This window comes from Phascolarctos cinereus, unplaced genomic scaffold (assembly GCF_003287225.1).
Source record: "Phascolarctos cinereus isolate Bilbo 61053 unplaced genomic scaffold, phaCin_HiC Scaffold_9;HRSCAF=440, whole genome shotgun sequence".
NCBI classification, from domain to species: Eukaryota; Metazoa; Chordata; class Mammalia; order Diprotodontia; family Phascolarctidae; genus Phascolarctos; species Phascolarctos cinereus.
The window spans coordinates 26,217,148-26,239,735 of record NW_027556402.1 but is presented as its reverse complement, the minus strand read 5'-3'; the positions used below and the strand labels follow the sequence as shown (position 1 = coordinate 26,239,735).

General features: G+C 41.4%; 1 protein-coding gene across 1 annotated transcript in view; it reads right to left on the bottom strand.

Annotated features, from left to right (window-relative positions):
* WDFY3 (WD repeat and FYVE domain containing 3) overlaps window positions 1–22,588 on the bottom strand; it is a 330,461-nt gene that overhangs the window by 14,312 nt on the left and 293,561 nt on the right. Inside the window, 10 exon segments of the mRNA XM_078148340.1 lie at window positions 1,126–1,308; window positions 4,274–4,453; window positions 6,745–6,903; window positions 8,362–8,516; window positions 9,859–10,006; window positions 14,943–15,155; window positions 15,382–15,473; window positions 16,966–17,119; window positions 17,746–17,852; window positions 21,805–21,922. Coding sequence (XP_078004466.1) covers window positions 1,126–1,308; window positions 4,274–4,453; window positions 6,745–6,903; window positions 8,362–8,516; window positions 9,859–10,006; window positions 14,943–15,155; window positions 15,382–15,473; window positions 16,966–17,119; window positions 17,746–17,852; window positions 21,805–21,922 — 1,509 coding nt within the window.

Here is a 22,588-nt window from a genome sequence, read left to right as displayed (position 1 = left end):
TCCTTTTCATTGAAGCTTCGGGCTCCAGAGTGAGGGGTAGAATAGAGGCAAGGAGCAAAGGAAGGCAGTGCTCCTGGGGTGCGGATGGTGTGTGTGTGGTGGGAAGAGTGACCCTGCTTTGGGCCTGGCTGAAATTCTGAAGGGGGAAGGTAAAGAGAAAGTGATACTTTTGACCTTTGGTGTCCTTTACGTAGCCAAACCCTACCTGACAGTGCCAGCTGCTGGTTACATATTAAATGTATCTGTCCATTTACAGTGAATATTTGAGCATATTTTATTTGTAAAGATCTAACCAAATCTCTTTTTCAGCTGGCTAGATATAGACTAAAACATCTCTTGAAATCCTTCTTAAGTTTAATGATTTCTACTTGGAGGCAGGTATAATCCCTGTCTATTAAGCTCAGAGTATCTAAAACATTGACTGCTGGACTTAAAAGTCAAGGAATGAATGTGTCTAGACGACTGTTTGATGGAGACAGGTTGTTAATTCTTATCACAGCATTATGCTCTCAGGGTCAAAGTCTGGTATAAAGTAATGTGATGGTCAACAAAAGTATTTACTACGCACCTACCATTACCAGGCAGTGGTAAGTGCTCAGATTCAAAGAAAGGCAAAAGCAGTCCCTGCTCAAGGAACACGCATCCTACAGTGGAAGACAACATGCAAACAACTACGTACAGGCAAGATCTATACAGAGGAAACTGGAGATAATGTAGAGGAGGAAGTCACTAGCACTAAGGAGGATGGGGAAAGCTGTCTTGTAGACATAGGACTGTAGCTGGGACTCGAAGGCAGTCAGGAGAGGTAATGAGGGAGAGAATTCCAGTCAGGAGGGACATCCAGTGAAAACGCCCAGAGCTGAAGAGGCAGGGTATGTGAGCAACAGGGAACAGGACTGCGTCACAGGATCAGAGCACTGGAAAGACAGGAAAGGGCCAGGTGCTACCAGGCCAGGGTAAGGGGCTCTGAGCTTCAGAGTTGAGAGGCAGGGTGTGTGAGCAAAGGAAACAGGACCACGTCAGGATCAGAGCACTGGAAAGGCAGGAAGGGGCCAGGTGCTACCGGGCCAGAGTAAGGGGCTCTTCGCTTCAGAACTGAACACAGCGCCCAATACATTTACTTACCCGGACCACGCCGTCTGAATGTCCCGTTACAATGACATTTTGTGTGTCCCATTCATTCATCTCTGACATGCAGCAACACATTATCTGCTGACTTCGGCCAGTGAACGTGTTAACACTCACAACAGGGTTCCCATTAATACTCCAAACATGGATATATGTGCCAGCACAAGATACTATGTCCCCCTGAAAAGACAGGCCCAAAAGGACAATTTGATGACTTTTTTCCCCTACAGATAACAAGCTAGTTTTAGAAGCACATCTAATCCCTAGGATCTCTCAAAAAATTCTAAGCCCTGAGCTCATTACTGTTTTTATTTTTTTTTAAGTATTTGAGACATCGTGGTGTTTCATAATTTAGGGCGTGTTCTCCTTCTAGCTTCAAGGGTTTTAAAAAAAAGCAGAGATTTAGATTAAATTTAAAATATACTGGATTTGGTAGTAAGGACAGTCCCCAAACAAGCTCCCATAGCTCTTCTGGCTTATTGTTAAGTAAGCATGTCAGCAAGTTATACTGAGTACAAAAAGCTGCTTGTGTTCAGCTAAGTTTGAGAAGCTGTCCTTTTCCTGCTAGCTGCAAGAAGCTGTCAAACAGCACTGCTGGATTTAGAAGTGAGAACAAATTTGAGTGCTCTCAGGCACAAATAAGATGGGGGATCTAGTCTACCTACAGCCATTTTCTTACTGAATGGAGCTGCTAGATTTCTCTCTCAGAAATGTGAGCATTTCACGTATAAGAATTATCCTTAAAACTCTTGATTGCCTGATGGGGGTAAAGAGAAACCTGTAGTGGAAATTCCTTGGAGAAATTTGCCAGCCTGAGGCCCCCCTTTCTTACATTCAACTGGAAAAAGTACTCATTGATTACATCACCAGTGGGTCTAAAAATAAGCAGGGGAAGAAGCCCTGGTTCCCTCAAAGGCTTGCGTTACCGCAATGAGGGTGAAGGACCCTACTGACCCCAAAGGCAAAGCTGACCCTGGATTTCACCATCCCCCGTACCAACTGAGGAAGTGATCTGATGAAAGACCCTCCTTCAGGAAGAGGTCCTCAGACCCTTAAGGACTTCTGAAGAAGGGTGCCCGAAGCAAAGGGGGCACCAGGAGACAACAGGAAGCTTCACACCCACGGAGGGAGGAGACAAGCTCTGAACCAAGGTTCTCTCTCTCTCTCTCCTTCTGCTTTTAATCACTTCCAAACAAACCAAAACTGAAAATGAGCACAAGCATTTAGGCAGCCTTGACTGACCCTCTCAAGAAGAGAAACAACGACGAAAGTCTGCCTGCCTAAGGGGAAGCCAACCTGCTTGTTCAGCTCAACCCATGGAGCATTTCCTGGGGCCACTTCCCAGCTGCTCCACTGTTTCTGACTCCCCCCGAATACATCTATCTCATTTTCTTGTCCATGTTAGCCATCTCTCTACCATCCTGCATGGGGTTCCTCTTATGCCTCATGGCACTCTTTCACTAAGAAAGTGAGGACAGAAACAAAGCCAAAAAAACCCAGTTTTAGCCAAGTATTTTTGTGTAGTTTGCTTTTGGTCTTGACAAATTTAAATTTTTAAAGGAACAGAATTTGTTTCTTTAGCACATGCTAGCGCACGTAGCATTTTACATATTGTGAATATTTTCTCAATGAATTCTAACTCATCAGAATAAAAAAAATCCCGAACTAGCTAGTGACACAGCTCTGTGCTCTACTGGGGGCAGAACCTGTCCTGGTCCATACCAGAAAGACTTTCCTAAAGGACTGAAGGACAATCTTAGTGACAGTGTGTTAGAGAAAATTCAGCCATGAAAAGGATTGCATCTTAGACTAAATGATTCAGAAGAAAAATCTGAGCTATTTTGGGCTTGATAATAAGATGGTGGTACATCAGCCTTCACATTTAGTTTAGAAAATTGAACAGAAATAGACATTTCTCAGTAACTTATTAAAAGATAGTGGCAGATGCAAAACTACTAGGACTGAATAAATGCAACCAGACTTTTTGCAAACCTACACCAAAACTTCAAATGACTTTTACTCTTCTTTTAATCATTGTATCTTTGGGTGCTCTTTAACCAATAATGGTACAGTCTCATTTATTCAAATGAAATGTAATTTTTGGATGTGGGCATTAGAAAGCCACTTGCCTGTATCAGCAATACCCAGTCAATCTGGCTGGACATTATTGACCCACCATCCTGCAAAAAGGTGGAATTACCATTCTAACAAGTGCTCTGACTCTCTAGACTTGAATAGCAATGCCATTCAATGTTGTAGCTGGAATCACCTGATGGCCTGAGTAGGAAGAGTTACCATAGGGGACAGATTTATAGAACTGGGCCTATGTACTGTACTGTGTGACCCTTCTATCAGCATGATGTCCAATACTCTGTTTCTCAGTTCCCTGAGGATGCATTTCACTCACAGAGGCTAAGCAACACAGAAATGCTAGCCCTGTTCTATTCTGTGTTTCAGGACTTGGTCCCCGGGGGTGGTTTTGGGGTCGGTGCATTTTATTTTTATAGCTCATTAGATATGTTATGCACACTAATTACTACCCATCTTTGGAAACATTTTGGGGAATGCTACACTGGAATTTCATTCTCTGTAGCTGCCAGGTGTTTAATCTTCACATGAGACACAGATAACATAGGCACAGAATTCTCTAGAGTCCCTTTTAACCTTCAAATTTTATGATCTCTTAAAGGATAAAAACATCTTTACAAAATATCAAACTCCTTAGATATTAAATGGGTTTAAACAAAATCTTTTTCTAAAAAACATATGTGACAGATGGCTACCAGCACAGGTATCTTGGTTCATAAACTTTAACATTCATGATTTTCTTTTTAAGGCAATTGGGGTGAAGTGACTTGCCCAGGGTCACACAGCTAGTAAGTGTCAAGTGTTTGGTCTGAGGCCACATTTGAACTCAGGTCCTCCTGACTTCAGGGCTGGTGCTCTATGCACTGCATCACCTAGCTGCTCCCATTCATGCTCTTTTACAAATATCACATAAATCGAGGAAAACGTATTTGTTTTTTGTAAAATGACCTATTGTAAAAATAGAAAAAGCTTAGTATAACTAAGATAAAGCAAACACTTTCACCCCAATTGCTCATTTTCCTGAACATGAATGAGGGGTAGGTGATTTACTACTCACTGTTAATTCATTGATACAAAGAGCTGAAACAGGCGCGCGGTGACCTCTCAGCTGAGTTAAAAATGACAGTTTGTTCAAATCCCAGATGATGCAGGTTCGATCACGTGACCCACTGACGATTATATGATAGGCTAATGAGGCTGTAGAACAGGTAACAGTATCTGTGTGACCCAGCAATGCCTATAAGAAAGACAGCACGCAGAAATCAGCAAAATGACAGCAGTCCCCAAGTCACATCAGAATTCTAAGGAAGGACCCCTCCAGAAGCAGAGCAGAAAGCATCCACATGCTTGGGGCAGTGTTTTTTGAAATTCAGACTTTGTGCCTCCTTTTATCTGGCTCAACTCAAGTAAATGGGATTATTAATTAGGGTTACACTACTCCACTAAAAAATCTTCAGTGACTACCCATTATTTACTAAATAAAATGTAAGCTTACGATTAGCATTTAAGACCCTCTACCATCTGACTTCCACCTACTTCTCCAACCTTATTTCATGCTGTTCCCTGTGATTCCCTCCCCTGCCCCCAGCGCCATCTACATCTTCATCTGCTGAAGTCACTGCTTTCATTTAAGAAGCCTTTCCCAACTCTCTTGGGAAAAAAATGATCCCCATCCTCAAATTCTGCTTAGACCTCTGCTCTTCAGTAGTTTCATTCTCCCTTTTTCACAGTCGTCAGCATGAGAGCAAGGCTTCTGGGGGCTGAGCACTAGGTTTCACATCCATTTCTCACCTGGGGACTTGTGGTCCCCACCACAAGAGGAATTAAGGTTTTAAATTCTTACTGTTCCTTTATGTTATGAACTTTTTCACATGCAACTCCAGTAGAGAGAGCTAGACTGGCAAAGAAGAGATTCAGACCTGACATTCTCTGGGGATGGAGGATCATTAGGGTTTTTGAAAGCCTTTGTACAAACAAATAGTTATTTGAATCTGGGGGAATTTATGCTAAAAAAAAGTTCTAGAACTGAGTGCCCCCTTTCAGTCAGAATAACAAGGGCTTATGGGCTTTCTTGTCTGGAAGAAAAAAATATATATTTTAATTCTAATAAACACTATAGAATCTGTTTGCTCAAAATATTCATGTTTTAAAATTCTAGTCACACGGGATCTTTGTTTGGGGTTTGGCAAACACGAAAGAGCTGTTCTATGTTTATTTCTGACTTAGCAGACACTATTAAAATACTCCAGAAATCTATTGCCTGAACTGAATGTTCTATCTGAAACTTTGGAAAATGTGAAGTGCCACATACATGTGAGCTATGTTACAGTCACTTACTGTCATCTGAAAATAGTGTGGGGGGTGTCTGCACTAAATCCCTTACTTGCATAGCTGGGTAACCCTGGAATCTCCTGGCTAAGACCCTGGAGCTCGGCAATTCATATGCAGCTTCTGGGCTTCCCTGGAGCTAAAGGGAATCCCAAGAACATTCAGGTGTGCTGAAAGTATTAATCTTTCAAACAGTAGTTACATAAAATAAGCTCAGTTTCCTCATACATAAAATGGGAATAAATATTTACACTAACAATTCCACAAGGCTGTTCCGAGGATCAAAGGGCGTGACATGCTTTGTAATGCTACAACAGATGTGAAAGATTAGTGTTCTGCTCAGATGTGCACTAGGAAAGCATGGTAGTTGTGTCCCTATTTAAGAAATGACTCTGAATCTACTTGCCATGCAGCTATTACAAGCTAATAAGTAACATGATAAAAGGGTTCTGTTATCACAATATGGCAGAGCTGAGCACACATTAGGAAATCATTAAACATTTGTGGATTGATTCCTTAAGAGGTTTCTTTAACAGTAGCTTCCTCTACACACTTGCGAGTTTGTCAAGTATTTCATGATATGTACAGAGGAGGGGGTGAGGGGCTAGAAGGGTACAGAAAGGAAAATGGCAGCTAGTCACTGCAATATTGTTTGCAACTCTGGCAGAGGTCTGAGTTTATTTTATATTTTAGCTACAAGTACAGGTTTTCTCTTCCCAACTAAACTGTAAACTCCCTGAGGACAGAGGCTGTGACTTACAAATCATACATCTTTTATCTGTCTCAGTGCCAAGAACAATGTTTTGTATACATCACAAACATCAAATAAGATATGATGTAAATTGATGGGAAGTATGATTGAATCAGCAAAAATCCAGCAAATATATAGCTTTCTCAATTGTTATACTACATAATTGTTTTTTTTTTGGGGGGGCTAGGCAATGGGGTTAAGTGACTTGCCCAGGGTCACACAGCTAGTAAGCGTCATGGGTCTTGAGGCCACATTTGAACTCAGGTCCTCCTGACTTCAGGGCCGGTGCTCTATCCATTACAACACTTAGCTGCCCCTTCTACTACGTAATTGTTGTACGACATAAACAAAACCTGTACTAGGCCAGCAGGTGAGTGTTTCTTTAAGAAAGCGGACAGAAGCTAGTCCAGGTGGAGGCAGTGATTCCTGCTGGCTCCAGCATCTGTTACCTGTTTGAGTGTGAGTGTTTTGGCTTTCTCTTTGGAGGTCCCCATCTCCCACACACACACAACAGTGCTCGTCCCTCCTGTGATGACCAGCTTGGGGCTTGGGCAGATCGCACAGAGAATCTGTCCCCATTCTGACAGACATTCATAAACAGTTACTGCCTACAAGAGAAAACACATGTGAAATACAGACAGCAGCAGGTATTTTTCTTTGCTAAAACAAGTACTCGTGAACAGGGTGAATGACTACCTATACAAAGCAGTCTGTGAGGTGCCGTCTTTTCACTTCCAAGGGAAATGCCCCCCAGAAACATATTCCCCACTAGAAATATCTGCAACCTTTATGTATGGACTAGAGCTGTTCACACTGAAAAAAGGTCTAAGAGAGCTGGCAAAGAAGTAGGTAGACAAACTTTTTTTTTGGTGAAAAAAATTCTGTGATTTTCATGCCTGGAAAGTAGACTTAAAACACATTTTTTCCCCCAAATAAGTATCAGGGATGGAAGCATGGTGTGTCCCAGAGGTGTCAAGCTCTCATATCAAGTGCAGCCAGAACCAGACTAAAATGTCATCGAGAGATGTTTAACGAAGTAAATTAAAAGTTCACTGCAACACGGCTAATGCTGATTTGTGGTCTTCTGAGTTGCCCGCAGGGAATCGCTTCTATCTGAGTGTGACACCACTGGTCAGAATTCCAGACAGAATGTAGGCTGTGAATCAAAGCCCAGAGTGCTAGTTTTGACTCCCACACACTTTGGTGACCTTAGCAAAATGACTTCAGGTTTCAAGGCTTCAGTTTTCTCATATAAAAATGAGGAAATAGTAGTTAGATGAGACCTCAAAGGTCCATTCCAGCTCTAGAATCATGTGACTTTCGGCATAAGGGAAATTCCATAAAACAGAATAAAAGAAGTTATGACTAGAGTTGGAAGAGACATTTCTGATTTCATTTAGTCCAATTCCCTTCCTCTCTTTCCTCCCCATTTATTCCCAGACCACCACCATTTCTACTGCCTTAATCACCAGGGTCAAAGAATAATGATCATCTCTTTTAGTCAAACCAAGGCAAATAAAGTTATCGCGGAAATACCTTTTAGAGAAACAGTATCTGATTATCAATGTCTGATACTGAGTACCATTCCAACCACCTTGATGACAAGTCTGCTTACTTCTGCTGTGGCATGAGTAGCTACTAAGTTACTGATCAAATTTCCCAAAGGTGATCTAATAAAATCTTGAGTATGCACAGTTTTTTTTTTTTTGAGAGGGATGGCAAAGGGTGGGAGCACAGTGCTGGGTGGACCGGGGACAGGACTTAAATTTTTAGTAGCTACAACCAAAAACCCCATCTCTGCTTCATGTATATGCCATTAATGAATAATGCCGCTCATTCTTCATTGAGAAATTAGTTATGTATGTTTATTTCACAGAACAGAAAAATGAACTATAACAATAGCAGGAAAACATGAGCTTTCCTTTCAGTATTGCCTAAGGAAACATGTCCAAGCTCTTGGAAATATGCAACAAATTTGGAAGTCAGATTTCAGAATGTAGCATTTCTTTCCTTCTTATTTCCCCTTATCCCTTTCTCCAGTGAAATTCTGAAGGGAGATAACAAACCTTGTCTGACTCATAGGTTCCCAGTCTGCAGCTGAGATCTGCATAGCCCCAAGCAAAAGTTTTGTTCCAGGCAGGTGGAATGAGAACTTTATTCTGCTCCACAGCCAGAATGCCTTTATCAGTGCACACGATTTGTCCCACGGGCTCTTTCAGTTCTGTGCAAAACACATTCTGATATTAGAACAGAAACAGGGAAAAATCATATACGAACCCCACTAGGCAGTACCAATTATGAAGTATATCTTAAGTGATGATATAAATTAAACACACATAGCAAACACTAGTATTAAAGCACAATGTTCCTTCAGTAAAAAGGAATTTTGAATTTCCTTAGAGTCTATTTTAACTAACAGTATGATACCAGAGACTCTGGATTTAGGACCTCCCTACTGTCAGCTTCTCTGTGGCACTGCTCTCAAGCCTTTTTCTTTATGGTTACCACCTTCCTTTCTAGTCTACCACCTCTTCAGAGAATTCCTCCTTTGCAGGGTGACTTAGAGAACGTGAGCTTATTTGCAGCAGAATGCAGGGAGGGCCATTCACCAATCCATGCCTTAGGAACTATGAAGGCCAGATCCATTCTTATACCATTATTTGGCACAGATTCAGGAAAAGACTATATTGGAAGCAAGCAATGTGAACCTAGCATTGTCTCTGTAAATCTGAAATGATAACGTACATAATTTAATGAGTCAAGTTGCTCATTTAATATTAATATGAGATTTATATGTTTTATTTAAGTATGCAACAACTTGAGAATCTGATGAAAATGCAATTTCTTTCTTTCTTTTTTTTTTGGGGCGAGGCAATCGAGTTTAAGTGAGTTGCCCAGGATCACACAGCTAGTAAGTGTCAAGAGTCTGAAGCTGGATTTGAACTCAAATCCTCCAGACTCCAAAGCCAGAGCTCTATCCACTGTGCCACCCAGCTGACCCTGAAAATGCAATTTCTTAAAGGAAAAACAATCTAGCTGCAAATATGTTACTAGCTAAATTGTATTATGATCAGATAGTGGTTAAGTCTTTGTCAATGTGAAACAAAAGACAGGAATCATAGAAATCACCACGATATCCCATACAACATCCTGATCCACTGATCATGAAGACATAGTCTAACCCCTCATTTGATAGACGAACACTGAGTTACAATGAACATTTACAACTCCCCAGACTCCAAAAGTGCCTGCAGCTCCTAATGTCTGTTTCCCTCTTCTTCAGTACAAGGGATACTAACTTAAGATTGTAAGAATCCATCACTTTGAGGCTTTCCTTATTGGAGCATTTGGGGAAAAAAAGTCAAAGCAAAGCAGCTTCATATTCTGGCACAAAAAATAAGCAGAACGTGCAATTCTCTTTACACAGAAAGAAGGCTAGCCTCATTACGAGGGAGGACACTGGGAAGGGAGAAATATTCCATAATTAAAGGAAAGATAACCTTTTCATTGGCCCTTCACTCCAACCACACCTCTGCTCTGCTCTGCCCTTTCTCACCACTCACCTTTGACGGGCGCAAGGGAAGGCCGCAAGTTGTCTAAATGATGAAAAAAGATCTTGTCACTCGTAGACCCCGGCAGGACAGAGACCCCCGAATTGTCTCCATTGAGACGACTTCTCACTCGTTTTGGAGGATGAGGCTTTTTAAAGAGCTGGCAAGAGAGAAGAAGGTACAAGATAACATCTAGCCGATGGGGCTCTCACAGCTCCACTGAAAATTTAAGAATCTATAATAACAGATGGGAGGAAGATGAGAGTCCTAAGTAAAATCTGATTGGACTAGAATACTTCTGGTTGTCCATCAAAGTCTCACTTTGCTAAACAGGAATATTATAATCATTTATTTTTTTCTCTTCACTAGACCATAGCTGAATTTAAAAGAGCTGTGAAAGTTTCAAGGCATTTATTCAGAAGTACATTATATTAATATTATATGTTATATTATATATTACAATAAAGCAATAACTGAAAAACATCTGTATTTCTTTAGTGCTGAAAATAGCAATGGGAATGGGCAATTAACGCTTTTTGTCTGACAACTGATGACTGAGGAGATCTGAAACTTTCGGAGAAAAGCAGGAATAAAATAAGTCTATCTCATCATCCTACTTTTTTTCAAACCAATATTTTATTTTTCTGGGACAAAGTATTGACAAATGTAGTTTAATGAGGAAAGGCCAACATATTTTAGACCCCTAAACCTGTAAAAATCTTTATTTCCAACGTCACATTCCAAGATATGAGTTTAAGGTTTTGTTATCCCTACAAGTATTAATGAAAGGCATGAGAATCTAAAATAGACCTCAAAGATTCGCATACTTTGAACCATCATCACTGGGAGGCAGTGTGGTGGAAAAGAAAGAGAAAAAAAAATGTCTGGAGTCAGAGGCTCTGGTCTCCAATTCCAGATCTGCCACTGCATGACTCTGGGAAGTTAACCTTGCCAGGCTTCGGTTTTCTCATCAATAAGACAAAGGGACTGAACCAGTGGATCTCTGAGGCCCTTTCCAGCTCTAAATCACTGATGATTTAAACCACTGATGAAGCTGAGGACATAAATAACCCACTTTTCAATAATGCCATCAGGTTGGCAGGTGCCCTCCTCATGAGCCCAGGAAGGATGAAGCACTGGGTGAAGAAACTGAGACTCAGAAGGTAAGGGACTTGCCCATAATCATGCAGCTGGCATTCAGAGTGGGCTGTGAAGCCAGGGTTCCCGGCCTATTCTTACCTAACACTTTCATTACACCCAAGGGCAGTGGCTGGCATTTTAACTACCTGGTTCCTGCATATACTAACCAGAGGCACAGAAATGCTACTCTTGTATGTGGGCATCAAGAGCCATCCATTTTAATTCCTGAAAAACAACAGTTAAGTCTATACATAAGTATCCAAAGAAAAATAAAACAGCAACAAACAGATCTGGTGAAGGGAACAAGTCTGAGACAAGTGAACCCCACAGAGAAAGGATGACAATGGTGCCTGCTGCTATTCATTAAGGTGTCACCTCACTGCAGTGTGGAGGTGACCTGAGCTCCTGAGCCCTGGCCAAGTGAAGCCCAAGTTCTGGTTCACTCTAATCAATGGGAATGGGACTACATATGGACAGGCTTGAGGGTGATCAAAGACCAGCCTCCCTCAATCTGGAAAGCTCATCACTAGAAGGTGACAGTGTGGGTGAAACTTTACAACCTCCATGCTTGGGAAGACCCTCTATCATAAGGCACAGAGAGATTTCCAACGTGCACTGCTGGTAGGAGTGCTGGTAAAAACCACGGAAGCCCGAAGGACCAAAGAGGTCCCAGGATCACAGAGTTAGGGCTGGAAGGCACCTGAGGAGCCATCTACTCAAGGCCAGTTGTTTTACAGATGAGAAGACCAAGGCCAAGGAGGATAAGCGGCTAGCCCAGAGCTCCTCAGTGTCCAAGGAAGAATCTGAACCCATGCCACTTGAATCTAGAGCTCCTTCCTCTGCACCCAGGCCCTTGTAATAACAAGAGCAGTTGAAGTTTGTGTAAGGCGCTTCAGAGGGTACGGATAGCTTTACCTCCACTGTCTTGAGGCTCCCCTATTGTTAACCTATGAAGTCGACAGAAGGCCCCTGACTGTCCCCAATCCAGGCTTGTGGATTCCTGTCTTGGAATCACTGTCCCTGAAGCTGAGAATAGCCTCTTCTCCTCTCACCTCAACACAGACAGACGCCTTCTCCAGGGAGACTCCCAACCAGCCCCAACCAGAAACAAGCATTTCCCCTTTGGGCCTCACACATTCTTCTCTAATGCACTTCTCCTGCATTATTATCTGGTCCTTCTGCACTGTAAGGGTGGGACCACATCTTACTTTGTGCCTTCCATGACACTCTGTACAGACTTAACTAAGTTAAACTTAATGTTTACTAAAGCCAAGTCTCATTACTTTACAGATGAGGAAACTGCGTAATATCTGGAGATAGCCACGATTCTCTTCCCAATAGTCACTAGCTGGTAGTAGGGCTGCTCGTACCACATGCTTCTGGGTAAGATGGTGCCTCCCAGGCCTTATCAACAGCCTGGATACTGTGCCCTCTGGACACTGCCATCTGGCTGGCTTTGCCATCTGCCTTGCTGCTCCGCTCATTGGCTCTTCCATGAGTCCTACAGCTGAACCCTCTCAATTAGAGGCTTCTTTGAGTACAGGGGTTGTCTTGTTTTCCTACTTGTATCTCCACCACTTATCATAGTGCATAGCATATAGTAAACATTTATTCCATTCCATTTTATTTAATTCCCCTTCATTTTATAGATGAGAAGACTGAGGCCCAGAACAGTTAGGGGCAAAGCAAAGACTAACACTCAGGTTCTCTGATTTCAGGTCCAGTGTTCTTTTCAAAATATCACTCTGACTTTTCTAAGAAAATAGTGATAATTAGACACACAAACATGTGCGTGTATAAATACGTATGTGCACATATGAGTTTACCCGTGCACACATACATATATACGTGTATGTGCATGTACGCATGCATGTGTGATAGCCATAGCAAATGTACAATGAGCTGGGCCTAGAATTGTTGTACAGGATGAGAAAAGCACGAAAAATTGCCTCTGGTAAACTGCAAAGCTCTTTTAGTAATTCCAACTTTTTCTCTGAAACAAATGTCCATTTAAATTAAAAAAACAAACAACAACAATGACAACGACACACCAATACTCTTCCTAGTTTTGTGAGGCTGTGACAGATGCAATGCCAGGAGAGGTAAGGTGGGGAGAGGCCCTGTGGCCAATCTGTGGGAGCACTAGGACAAGAGATGGGCAGGATGGGCAGGTATGGATGGCTACACCCTAGAGTGTTGAAGAGACTGGTCACAGCAATGGGCTCACACATCCATTTTCATATACCCATGGCCAAAGAATTCATCACCTAGCAGCCCATGGGCTAAGATGGTCCTTCACGACGGTATCTATGTTAGGCCTCAGACAAAAGACAGAGGCCATTACAAGGAGAGTGCACAGTCTTTCTACTTGGGTAAAACCCACCAGAGCTGGTAGAACCTTTGAGAACTCAAGGTCACCCCTGTGCCATGATGAAGCTTTGGAAAAGCCCTTCTGTGCAGGTATATGCCAAACGGGAATAATAATACTTGCGCTATCTTCAGCACATGAGGAAAATGATTTGCCAACTTTAAAGAACTGAATGATGTGAGTTTCTATTACTACTATTATTCCTCTTCTATACTTCTTCCCTCTCTCTCCAAATTCACTATAGAAGGACTTGTAAGTGATAAGAATGATTTTTAAAAGAAGATGGCTCATCTGCCCCACTTGCTGCAACTTTGTAATTGCCAGGTGAAAAAATTCAGACTCCTTGCAAAATTCAGACTTGTTGGAAAACAAGCCTCATAGTGATGTTGCTGTTATTTTTTCAAACATTTTATCATTAATATAGATTTGAAACAGTCTGGTTAAAATTTTTTTTTCAATGTCATTACACAATTTATGTGACTCCTGAAGGAATTAAAATGGACTTAAGGATGTTCATCTTCTCATATGCTTCCTGATACTGGTTCTGCCTTCTGGAAGTTGAACTGTCTTAGACCTAGCGATCTCACTGCTAGGGCATACCCTAGGGAGAGTAACAACTAGAAAAGTCCCATCCACTTCTATCAGAATATCAATGGCAACACTTTGGGTGCAGCAAAGAACTAGGAACAAAGCGAATGCTCATTAGAGGGGAAATGGCAGAACAAATATATTAACGTACATCTGCGAACTGGGATATGTGCCCTAAGAAAAGACAGATATGAGGTATTCAGAGAAACATGGGAAGACCTGGATGAACGAATGCACAGGGAACTGAGTATATTAGGAAGAAGAAAGTATGACTTCCTTAAAGAGGGAGAGAAAAAAAGAGAAGGAGGGAAATGATGACAATGTAAAAACTAAGTCTTTAAGACTTAGAGAAAAAAAATTGTCTAGGTTCATGGAAAAACAAGTAAATGCGGCAGTTCAGAGATATGGCTTACGTTGGAAAAAAAAAAAGGGGATGTATTCGTTTCATTCCAAAGGGCTTCCTTCCTCTTTGAGTTGTTGCAATACAAATAAGACTCAAAACATAATTGTCCCTATTAACTAAAATTGTCCAGTTGACTCAGGCTCTGAATCTAAAAAGTCAATCATAACAAGTCACAGATACACACACATGAATAAGCAAACCCAGAGTGATGCACAGTCCAAGTAAAACTTGGTGCACAGCTGCTAGAAAGCAATTAGGGAGCTTCTCCAGGAGCAATCAGGACAGCAGTGCGTGTCCTCAGGCTTTGCATATTTCACTTGGAAACCACACTTTGTACTGGTCTTCAGATGACTGATTTCCTTAAACAACAAACTTATCTTCTTGGGTATTGTGAAGAGAACAAAGATGCAGGTTCCAGTGTAATGCTATTTACAGTTATCTCTCAATATCCTAAACTAAAACTTCTATGTGTGCATTTTTATCTGAAGGGCTGGTGACAGAATATTTAAAATATGGAAAACTGCATATGATCTTTTTAACGAACAATTGTATGAAAATTACCACAGCAACAACAAATCTCCAAGAAAACGACTGTACCTGTTTTGGTATCTGTCCAAAGTTATTAATGAATCCTATGGTAGCTGTCTCTTTTAATGGGTCATTTATGTTGTAGATATCAACTTGACCCTCATAAAAGAGGTGATGGAAGACATTGACAGCTTCTACCGCAGCAGGGCCTTGCTGTTTATAGCCAAAGATTAAGTCAATCCATTCGTGCAAGTGGGCACTCACATAATCACATTCCAAAGCCTGTAATTATAAGACACAGATGTTGTAGAGAGCAGGCGGACTCACTGATCGGTCTAAACTGTCCACTTAGAAAGTAAGTCACCAATAACCGTAACAAATAAAAGAACTGCTAACAATGAAAATCACAAAAATTAGATCAGTAACACAGGGTGACACATGGATCTCATTCCCCTCTCCTGGCATCATGACCGTTGCCCAAATGGAGTCTCCTGGGTTGCCTGCTTACCTCTCGATGGACTCGGATGAATTCTCGAGGGTCGCCTTTTGCCCACGGTGGAAGTATCACATTTCCAAGCTTGGTGCCATTCTGTTTGCAACCTGAACAAATGAATATGATTTTTTTTAAAATAAGAAACACACACACACACACACACACACACACACACACACACAAACAAAACAAAATACAACCAACCCAGGAGCAACTTCATATCTAAGTAAGAGTCACAGGAGGCTAGATAATGCTTGAAACATTAAATATTAGAGTTGATTTTGGAGAAGGCCTTTGAGCCTCCAGATTTGAGCCATCCCATTTGTCACACCTGGACTCTAAGCTTGAGCCCATCTTCTCTCAACTCTGCATGTACTCATGGAAGAATGTGTCAGACTTTTAAGGGGACATTTTCTACCAATTCTCCTTACCGTATGGCTTTCTAAAAGCAACTTAAGGCTGGCTGATTAAAATGATTATCAACTGATAATCGTGAGGGGGAAGCACACCAGGTGGGCTCAGGCCTATGGAATTAGGGAATCACCCCTAACTCCTCAGGGGTAAGCCTAGAACCCTTGGAGGAGATGCAGTCATGATCTAGGACCCAAGACACATCTGTGGGAGTGGGGATTAGGCTAAGACTTCTGTTCTCTAAGGGAGAGCTTTCAACCAGGCACAAATCTTTTTTTCTTTCACTACTAGCTAGTCTAGAGCAGCACTTCTCAAACTCTGTTTAAGAAGCACTGAAAGGGTCTCGAGTGGAAAAAAATTTAAGAAGCCCTGGTCTACAGTACTGATTGAGGTACTCAGTTTTCGTGTTTAGCCAGGAAATTGTAGGCTTCCCTACTGCCAATAAGACAAGCAGAAAGGATAGACCAAAAGTTATTCTGAAATCCACAACTGCAAACACTTTGGGATACAAATTCTTAGATTCAGTCACTGAACAAATGCTTCTTAGGAACTCCTACTAAGAGCAAGGCATTGTGCTAGATACTCTGGGAAGGGAGAGAGATAAATTCTTACTTTTCAAGAAGTTTATAATCTAACATAGTAGATAAGAAATATTAAAAAAAATTATCTGTAGTAAGGTGGCAGTACCCTCAAGCAATAACAAGCTTAAAAAAAAGTTAGGATAAGGACTAGCTAAAGTTTAATTTGACTTTTATGACATTAACTTCAGAATCTAACATAGTAGATAAGAAATATTAAAAAAAATTATCTGTAGTAAGGTGGCAGTACCCTCAAGCAATAACAAGCTTAAAAAAAGTTAGGATAAGGACTAGCTAAAGTTTAATTTGACTTTTATGACATTAACTTCAGCATATGTTCAACTATGATTTATTTGTGCATTTAAATAACTATAAAGTATATATCTCTCTGTACTTACTACCAAAGATCTGGTTCCAGAATTGCTGCTCTGGATGAATCTGGATTATGTCTTCGTTTTCATATATTTATTTTGATTTCAGAAAATATAAACAGATTTTTGTTACTCGCCATAATCTATTCTCTGCCATAGCTACTGATCTGAAAATCTTTTTTGGTAGGTCACTTTATGAACTTTCCCCACTCCAAATAATGCCAGGAACTTTTCCATACCTAGATCAAAGTTGTTCGAGTTGAGAAGGAACTCTGGGAGGTAAAAGAATTCCGGGATGAGTTCTTTCACGTCCGCCATGTTGTGCTTTGAAGCAGAGTACCAGGCTTCTCGCACACTGTGAAACATTCGGTCAGCCAGGTCAAAGTGGCCACCCTATGGAATAAAAAGGAAACAGCTTCAAAGCAGAGATCTTCCAAGCTAGGAACGACCACATTGTTGGCCACTCTGGTGACACTGCAATCTCCTAACTATTAAAATCAAACGCATACAACAAGAAATACATTTGCTGAATGAGAAAAATGACACTCTTCCTCTTACACAATTTTATTTTGTAATAAACAGAGTACTAAGAATGGGAAAAGCATTTTCTCCACAAAAAATTTCAGAAGCATATTCATTGTTTCATTTAAGGGCACAGAGTTTGAGAATAAAAGAGGAAAAAAAGCAGAGAATAACATCAGTGACCAAGAAGTAAATGGAACCCCCAAACCTTAATTTCAATGTGAAGCTGATGCATTCCATTTGCAGCATTTTATAAACCCCTGATACAGGCTAGGTCTATATTTGGAGTTTAGCTTGAAATCATGTTAGCTTGTATATACTGGGAAATCTTAAATTAGGTACTATGATGACCTTTTATACCAAATCTGGCCTGGATTTCTAATCAGTCTCAAGTCAGTGGGGCCTAGGCATACTCTGTCTCTTCACGTCTGTCACTCCTGTTTCACCTTTCTTCTTCTGACACAAGGTGCCATGACAAAGCAGGCGGCCTGACTTACCTGGAGTCTCAGGAAGATCTGAGTAAAAGGCTCCATCCTCACAAGGTATGAGGCTACGATCATTGCAGAGGAGTAGTGGGTGCCATAATGATAGGCCGGAGTTTCTCCTGGGAAAGAAAATGAAAACTGTAACTAAGACGTAATGTTGGCCATAGAAGAAAAGTTTAATAGGCCTGAAAAGGCCGACTCTGAAAGAAGTAACACTACTGCACGTGGAGGTTTCACTCCATTGAAAGTAAGCCCTCTTGTCCCTTTCTGTTCTGATTCTGCTTTCACAACATGACTAATGTGAAAAAATAACATTTAATGTGATTGTACATGTAGAGCCTCTATCAGATTGTATGCCGTTTTGGGCAGGGGAGAGGGAAAAAAAAATTTGGAACTCAAAATTTTATAGAAGTGAATGTTGAAAAGAATATTAAAAAAAAAAAGAAAGCAAGCCCTTTCAGACTTGCTAATGACATTCTGTGACCTCATTTAAATATGTGGCAATAATGCACCAGGCATGATTTCTCTACAGTCAAGCATTTTTGAATTAAAAATCACACTGTCCTTCTGCTAAAGGAGAATACTGAACTATATACATATATGTTTAATTTGTGATATTTAATGGCCTTGATGCTCAAATATTTTCTGAATTGTTGCCTATGAATTGTCTACTGTTTTTATGAATCAATCGACTAACATTTATTAAGCTCCTTCGATATGCCCAAGCACATAGGTAGTGCTGGGGATATAAATTCAAGGAATAAAACAATCCTTGCACTTAAGGAGCTTATTTTTGAGATACAACATATACACATATACATGTACAGACATAAATATATATGGAATGTAGAAAAAAATAAACACCAAGTATTTGGGGTAGAGAGCATCCTAGGCCTTGGTGTTGGGGGAAGTTGGCAGAGGTGCCATGGAGAAGGCAGTGCTTGAGCTCATTTCTGAAGGAAGTGAAGGATTCTCTTGGGAGGGGGGACATGCCGCTGCCGCTATGGGGATGGGTGGTGGCATGCCAGGAAGGAGAAACAGTAAAGGGCCAGGCCGGCCGGCTGGGGGATCCGAGTAATGTATAGTGAGGCAGTAAAAGGCTTTAAATGCCCAACGGAGGAGTTTATGTTTTGTTCTAGAGGCAGTAGAGAGCCATGGGAATTCACTGAGTAGGAGAGCACTGTGGTCAGAGCTGCGCTTCAGGAACGCCATTTTGGCAACTGTGCAGAGGAGAGATTGGAGCAGGGAGAGAAGTGACATGGGGAGATAAATTTTGAGGTCACTGACACATGGTCAAGGTGGGAGGTGACAAGGGCCTGTGAGAACAGAGAGGACAGGCACAAGAGACACCGTGGTGGCAATGGCTTGGCTGTGTGGGTGAGGGAAGATAAGGAGTCCAAGATAACGCTGAACCTTTTGATGGGAACTAGTGGTGCCTTCGAAAGAAATAGGGAGATTCTGAAAAGGGGTGTGTTTTTGGGAAAAGATAATGAGTTCTGTTTTGGACATGTTGAATTTGAGAGGTCTTGGACATACAATGTGGAACCTCTAATAGGCAGGAATCGATGTTGTACTGGGTTCAGGAGAGAGACTAGGGTTGGAGATATAAAACTGGGAGTCATGGGCAAAGAGATGGTAATTAAATCAGTGGCAGCCAAGGAGGTCACCAAGTGAGAGAAAGAAAATGAAAAGAGAAGGCCTAGGATAAAATCTTGTGGGATCCCTAATCATTAAGGGGTGTGATATGGATGAACAGTCAGCATAGACAGACTGCAGAACCAGGAGAGAGTAGTGTTAACAAAAACCCAAAATCACGAGGAAAGGGTAACTGACCATGCCAAATACTAAGAAAAGACCAACAGATTTGCCAATTAAGATGTCACAGACAGCTACAGAAAGTGCAGTTTCAGATGAATGAGGAAGTCAGAAGCCAGACTGTAAAGGGTAAGAGTGAGTGAGAGGAAATGAAGTGGGGGGTGATAGGTCTAGATTTATTTTTTCTAGGAGCTTGGCTAGGAAAAGGAGGAGAGCTATAGGACACCATGTTGCGAGGATGTGTAGAGAAGTTTTTTAAGGATGGGGTAACTTGGGCATGTGTAGGTGGCAGTGACAAGCAGATACTGAAGATCAGAAAGACTTGAGTAGGGAAGACTGAGGACAATCTATTTTAAAAGATGGAAAGAGATGGGATGTTGGTCTTAATGAGAAAGACCCCCTCATCAGGGCCTAGAGTAGAGGAGGAGAGAATGGAGGGTGGGGATCGTGTCAAGAGGCATTCAGAGATAGAGGAGAGGAGAAGGAACTCAGACACAGTTTCTCTTTAAAGCGTGAAGTAAGGCTCTTAGGTAGGGGGAGACGGAGTTGGGGGAGGTTTAAGGAGATAAAAGGTTTGAAATCTCCTTAAGGTAGAGTGGGACAGAGAATCAATGAGTGAGGGCTAAAAGAAAGTCCTCATTGTACGAGTACCAGTTAAGGCTAAACGATGCAAATTTGTAGTGGACTAAGACAGCCAGGTTTTGTGACTTCCTCTAGTCTGGTTCAGAAGCACATGAGCGGGCATGGCGGAGGTGGACACTGGGAGTAATCCAGGGGTGGGGTGTGAAAGGCACAAAAAAGGGACAAGAGAACTGAAAGTAAAGGACAGTGTGCAGCTGAATTGTTTAACTATGGGGTCAAGACAGGTGAGGGAGGAAAGTCAAGCCTGATGTTTTTAATAAAAAGCCATGTGATGAGAAAAGATGAAGTCTGGCATATCCCCTTCCCTCTCTTTGCTGGGATGAGATCGCCTGGATAGTTTTACTATGGCAATTCTCAACACTATTCAAGACATTTTAAAAGTCAAGGGCTTCTGTTTAATAAGGTGATCTACCTGTTCAAAGCAAGCATATTTAAGTTTGAAAGGATGGTACTGTTAAGTCAGAATTACTGCCAGTCCTCTAATATCCTTTTTTTTGGGGGGGGCAACTATGGTTAAGTGAGTTGCCCAGGGTCACACGGCTAGTAAGTGTCAAGTGTTTGGTCTGAGGCTGATTTGAACTCAGATCTTCCTGACTTCAGGGCCGGTGCTCTATCCACTGCGCCACCTAGCTGCCCTCTCTAATATCCTTTTGAAAAGTACCTTGCAATAATTCTATAGACCATTATTATCATTCATTATTATTATATATTATATAATTATTAATAATTATAGATGTTATTATCATTAACAATCCAATGATAATCATGGTAAAGGGTTATCTCATTTTGTCCCCACAACAACCCTGAGGTAGATGCTATGCCTATCCTCATTTTTACAGATACAAAAACTGAGGCAGGGAGAAGTCTACGGTTGTATAGCTACTGGCTGTCTACTTCAGGATCTGAACTCAGATCTTGACTCCAAGTCCCAGGGCTCTATCTACTGCGCTGTCTAACAGCCAAATGTAATTTCTCTATTTACTCAGCAACTGATTCATTCAGTCACTCAACAACCACTTATTCAGCATCTACCATACACAAATTATTGTGGTGGGGACTGGGGAAAATATCAGGATAATTAAGACCTGGTACCTTTCCTCCTGGACCTCACAAGGTTGTAGTGGGACCCTGAAACAGATGCACAAATAGGCAATGCGGTCCAATAACGAGAATGCAGAAGAGGATAGGAAACGAGAACAAGAAGAGTAAAAACTGCCAAGTGTACTGGGAGGAAGGGAATGTCATTTCTCACTGTGGGCAGCAGGGGATGATTTCTGGAACATGTGGCAGTAGAGCTGGACCTTGAAGGACAGGTAGGATTTTAAAAGGTAGTTGAGGAGGAGAGGTAAGGAAGAGCACTCTAGGTGTGGTGAACAGTGTGAGCAAAGACATGGTGGCGAGAAGATGCAGATATACTAGGAATTAAAATAAAATTTAGTTGGAGTCTTAGGATTAGCATCAAGGTTGGCAGTAGAAAATATGACATATAAAAGCAAGGAAAAATCTAATGGGGGCATTTGAGGAAATATTCAAAGTCTGGTTGGTAGACTTTAGACAGTTACTGATTCAGTTCTGAAATTTCCTCCCAATTTCTCCAGCCTTACCATTACTTACCATTAGGATCTTCCCAGTCTCTATAACGCTTCTTGTACTGAGTTAATCTTTCATCTGTCTGTGCTCCCATAGGCTTGGCTAGGTTTCTGAATGTCTTGGGATTAGTGAGATCAACTTCCTAAAATACAAAGCAAAAGCCAAATCCAAATGTTTAAATGCCCTTTGTTTTGACCAACATAAGTATAAACAGGTTGGGGCTTCAGCATGTGTGGGGATGTATATCTGTGCTCCAAAAGAGATAAATTCCAAGAAGCATCTAGAAGCATCTAGTACTACAAAACACTGGCTCCCAGTCAGCTAAGTATGTGTTACTTTTATGTCCATGCCAATACTACGTAGCAGATGTGACTGACCAAGTCATTCAGAAGATGAACACTTTGGAAGCGACCGCATATTCCCTTGAGAAAAGCACGCAGGTCAGGTCTGGCGTAAATGAACCACCTAATTCAGCATTTGTTAAATTACTGCTGTGCATGTGGAACTCTCCTAGGTGCTGGAGGAGGAGCAGTGACCCTCTGAACTCTGAATTGGGGCTATATGAAGATACTAGGTAAGCCTCTAATTCATTACCTTCTATAGTATCACACATAAAACTGTGGGGTCAGTCGCTCCAAGATGAGCTCTCAATGTTTTGATCTTGTAGATGATTTGAAAAAAGTGGAGGTGATAATCACTGGAGCAGCTATCTTTTCAATGTGTGTCTCCCTTTAAAGGCCAGGCAGCAACAGATGAAGTATTCTCAGGAAGGAATCTTTTTTTTTTTGGCCTCAGTCTAACGGAAATT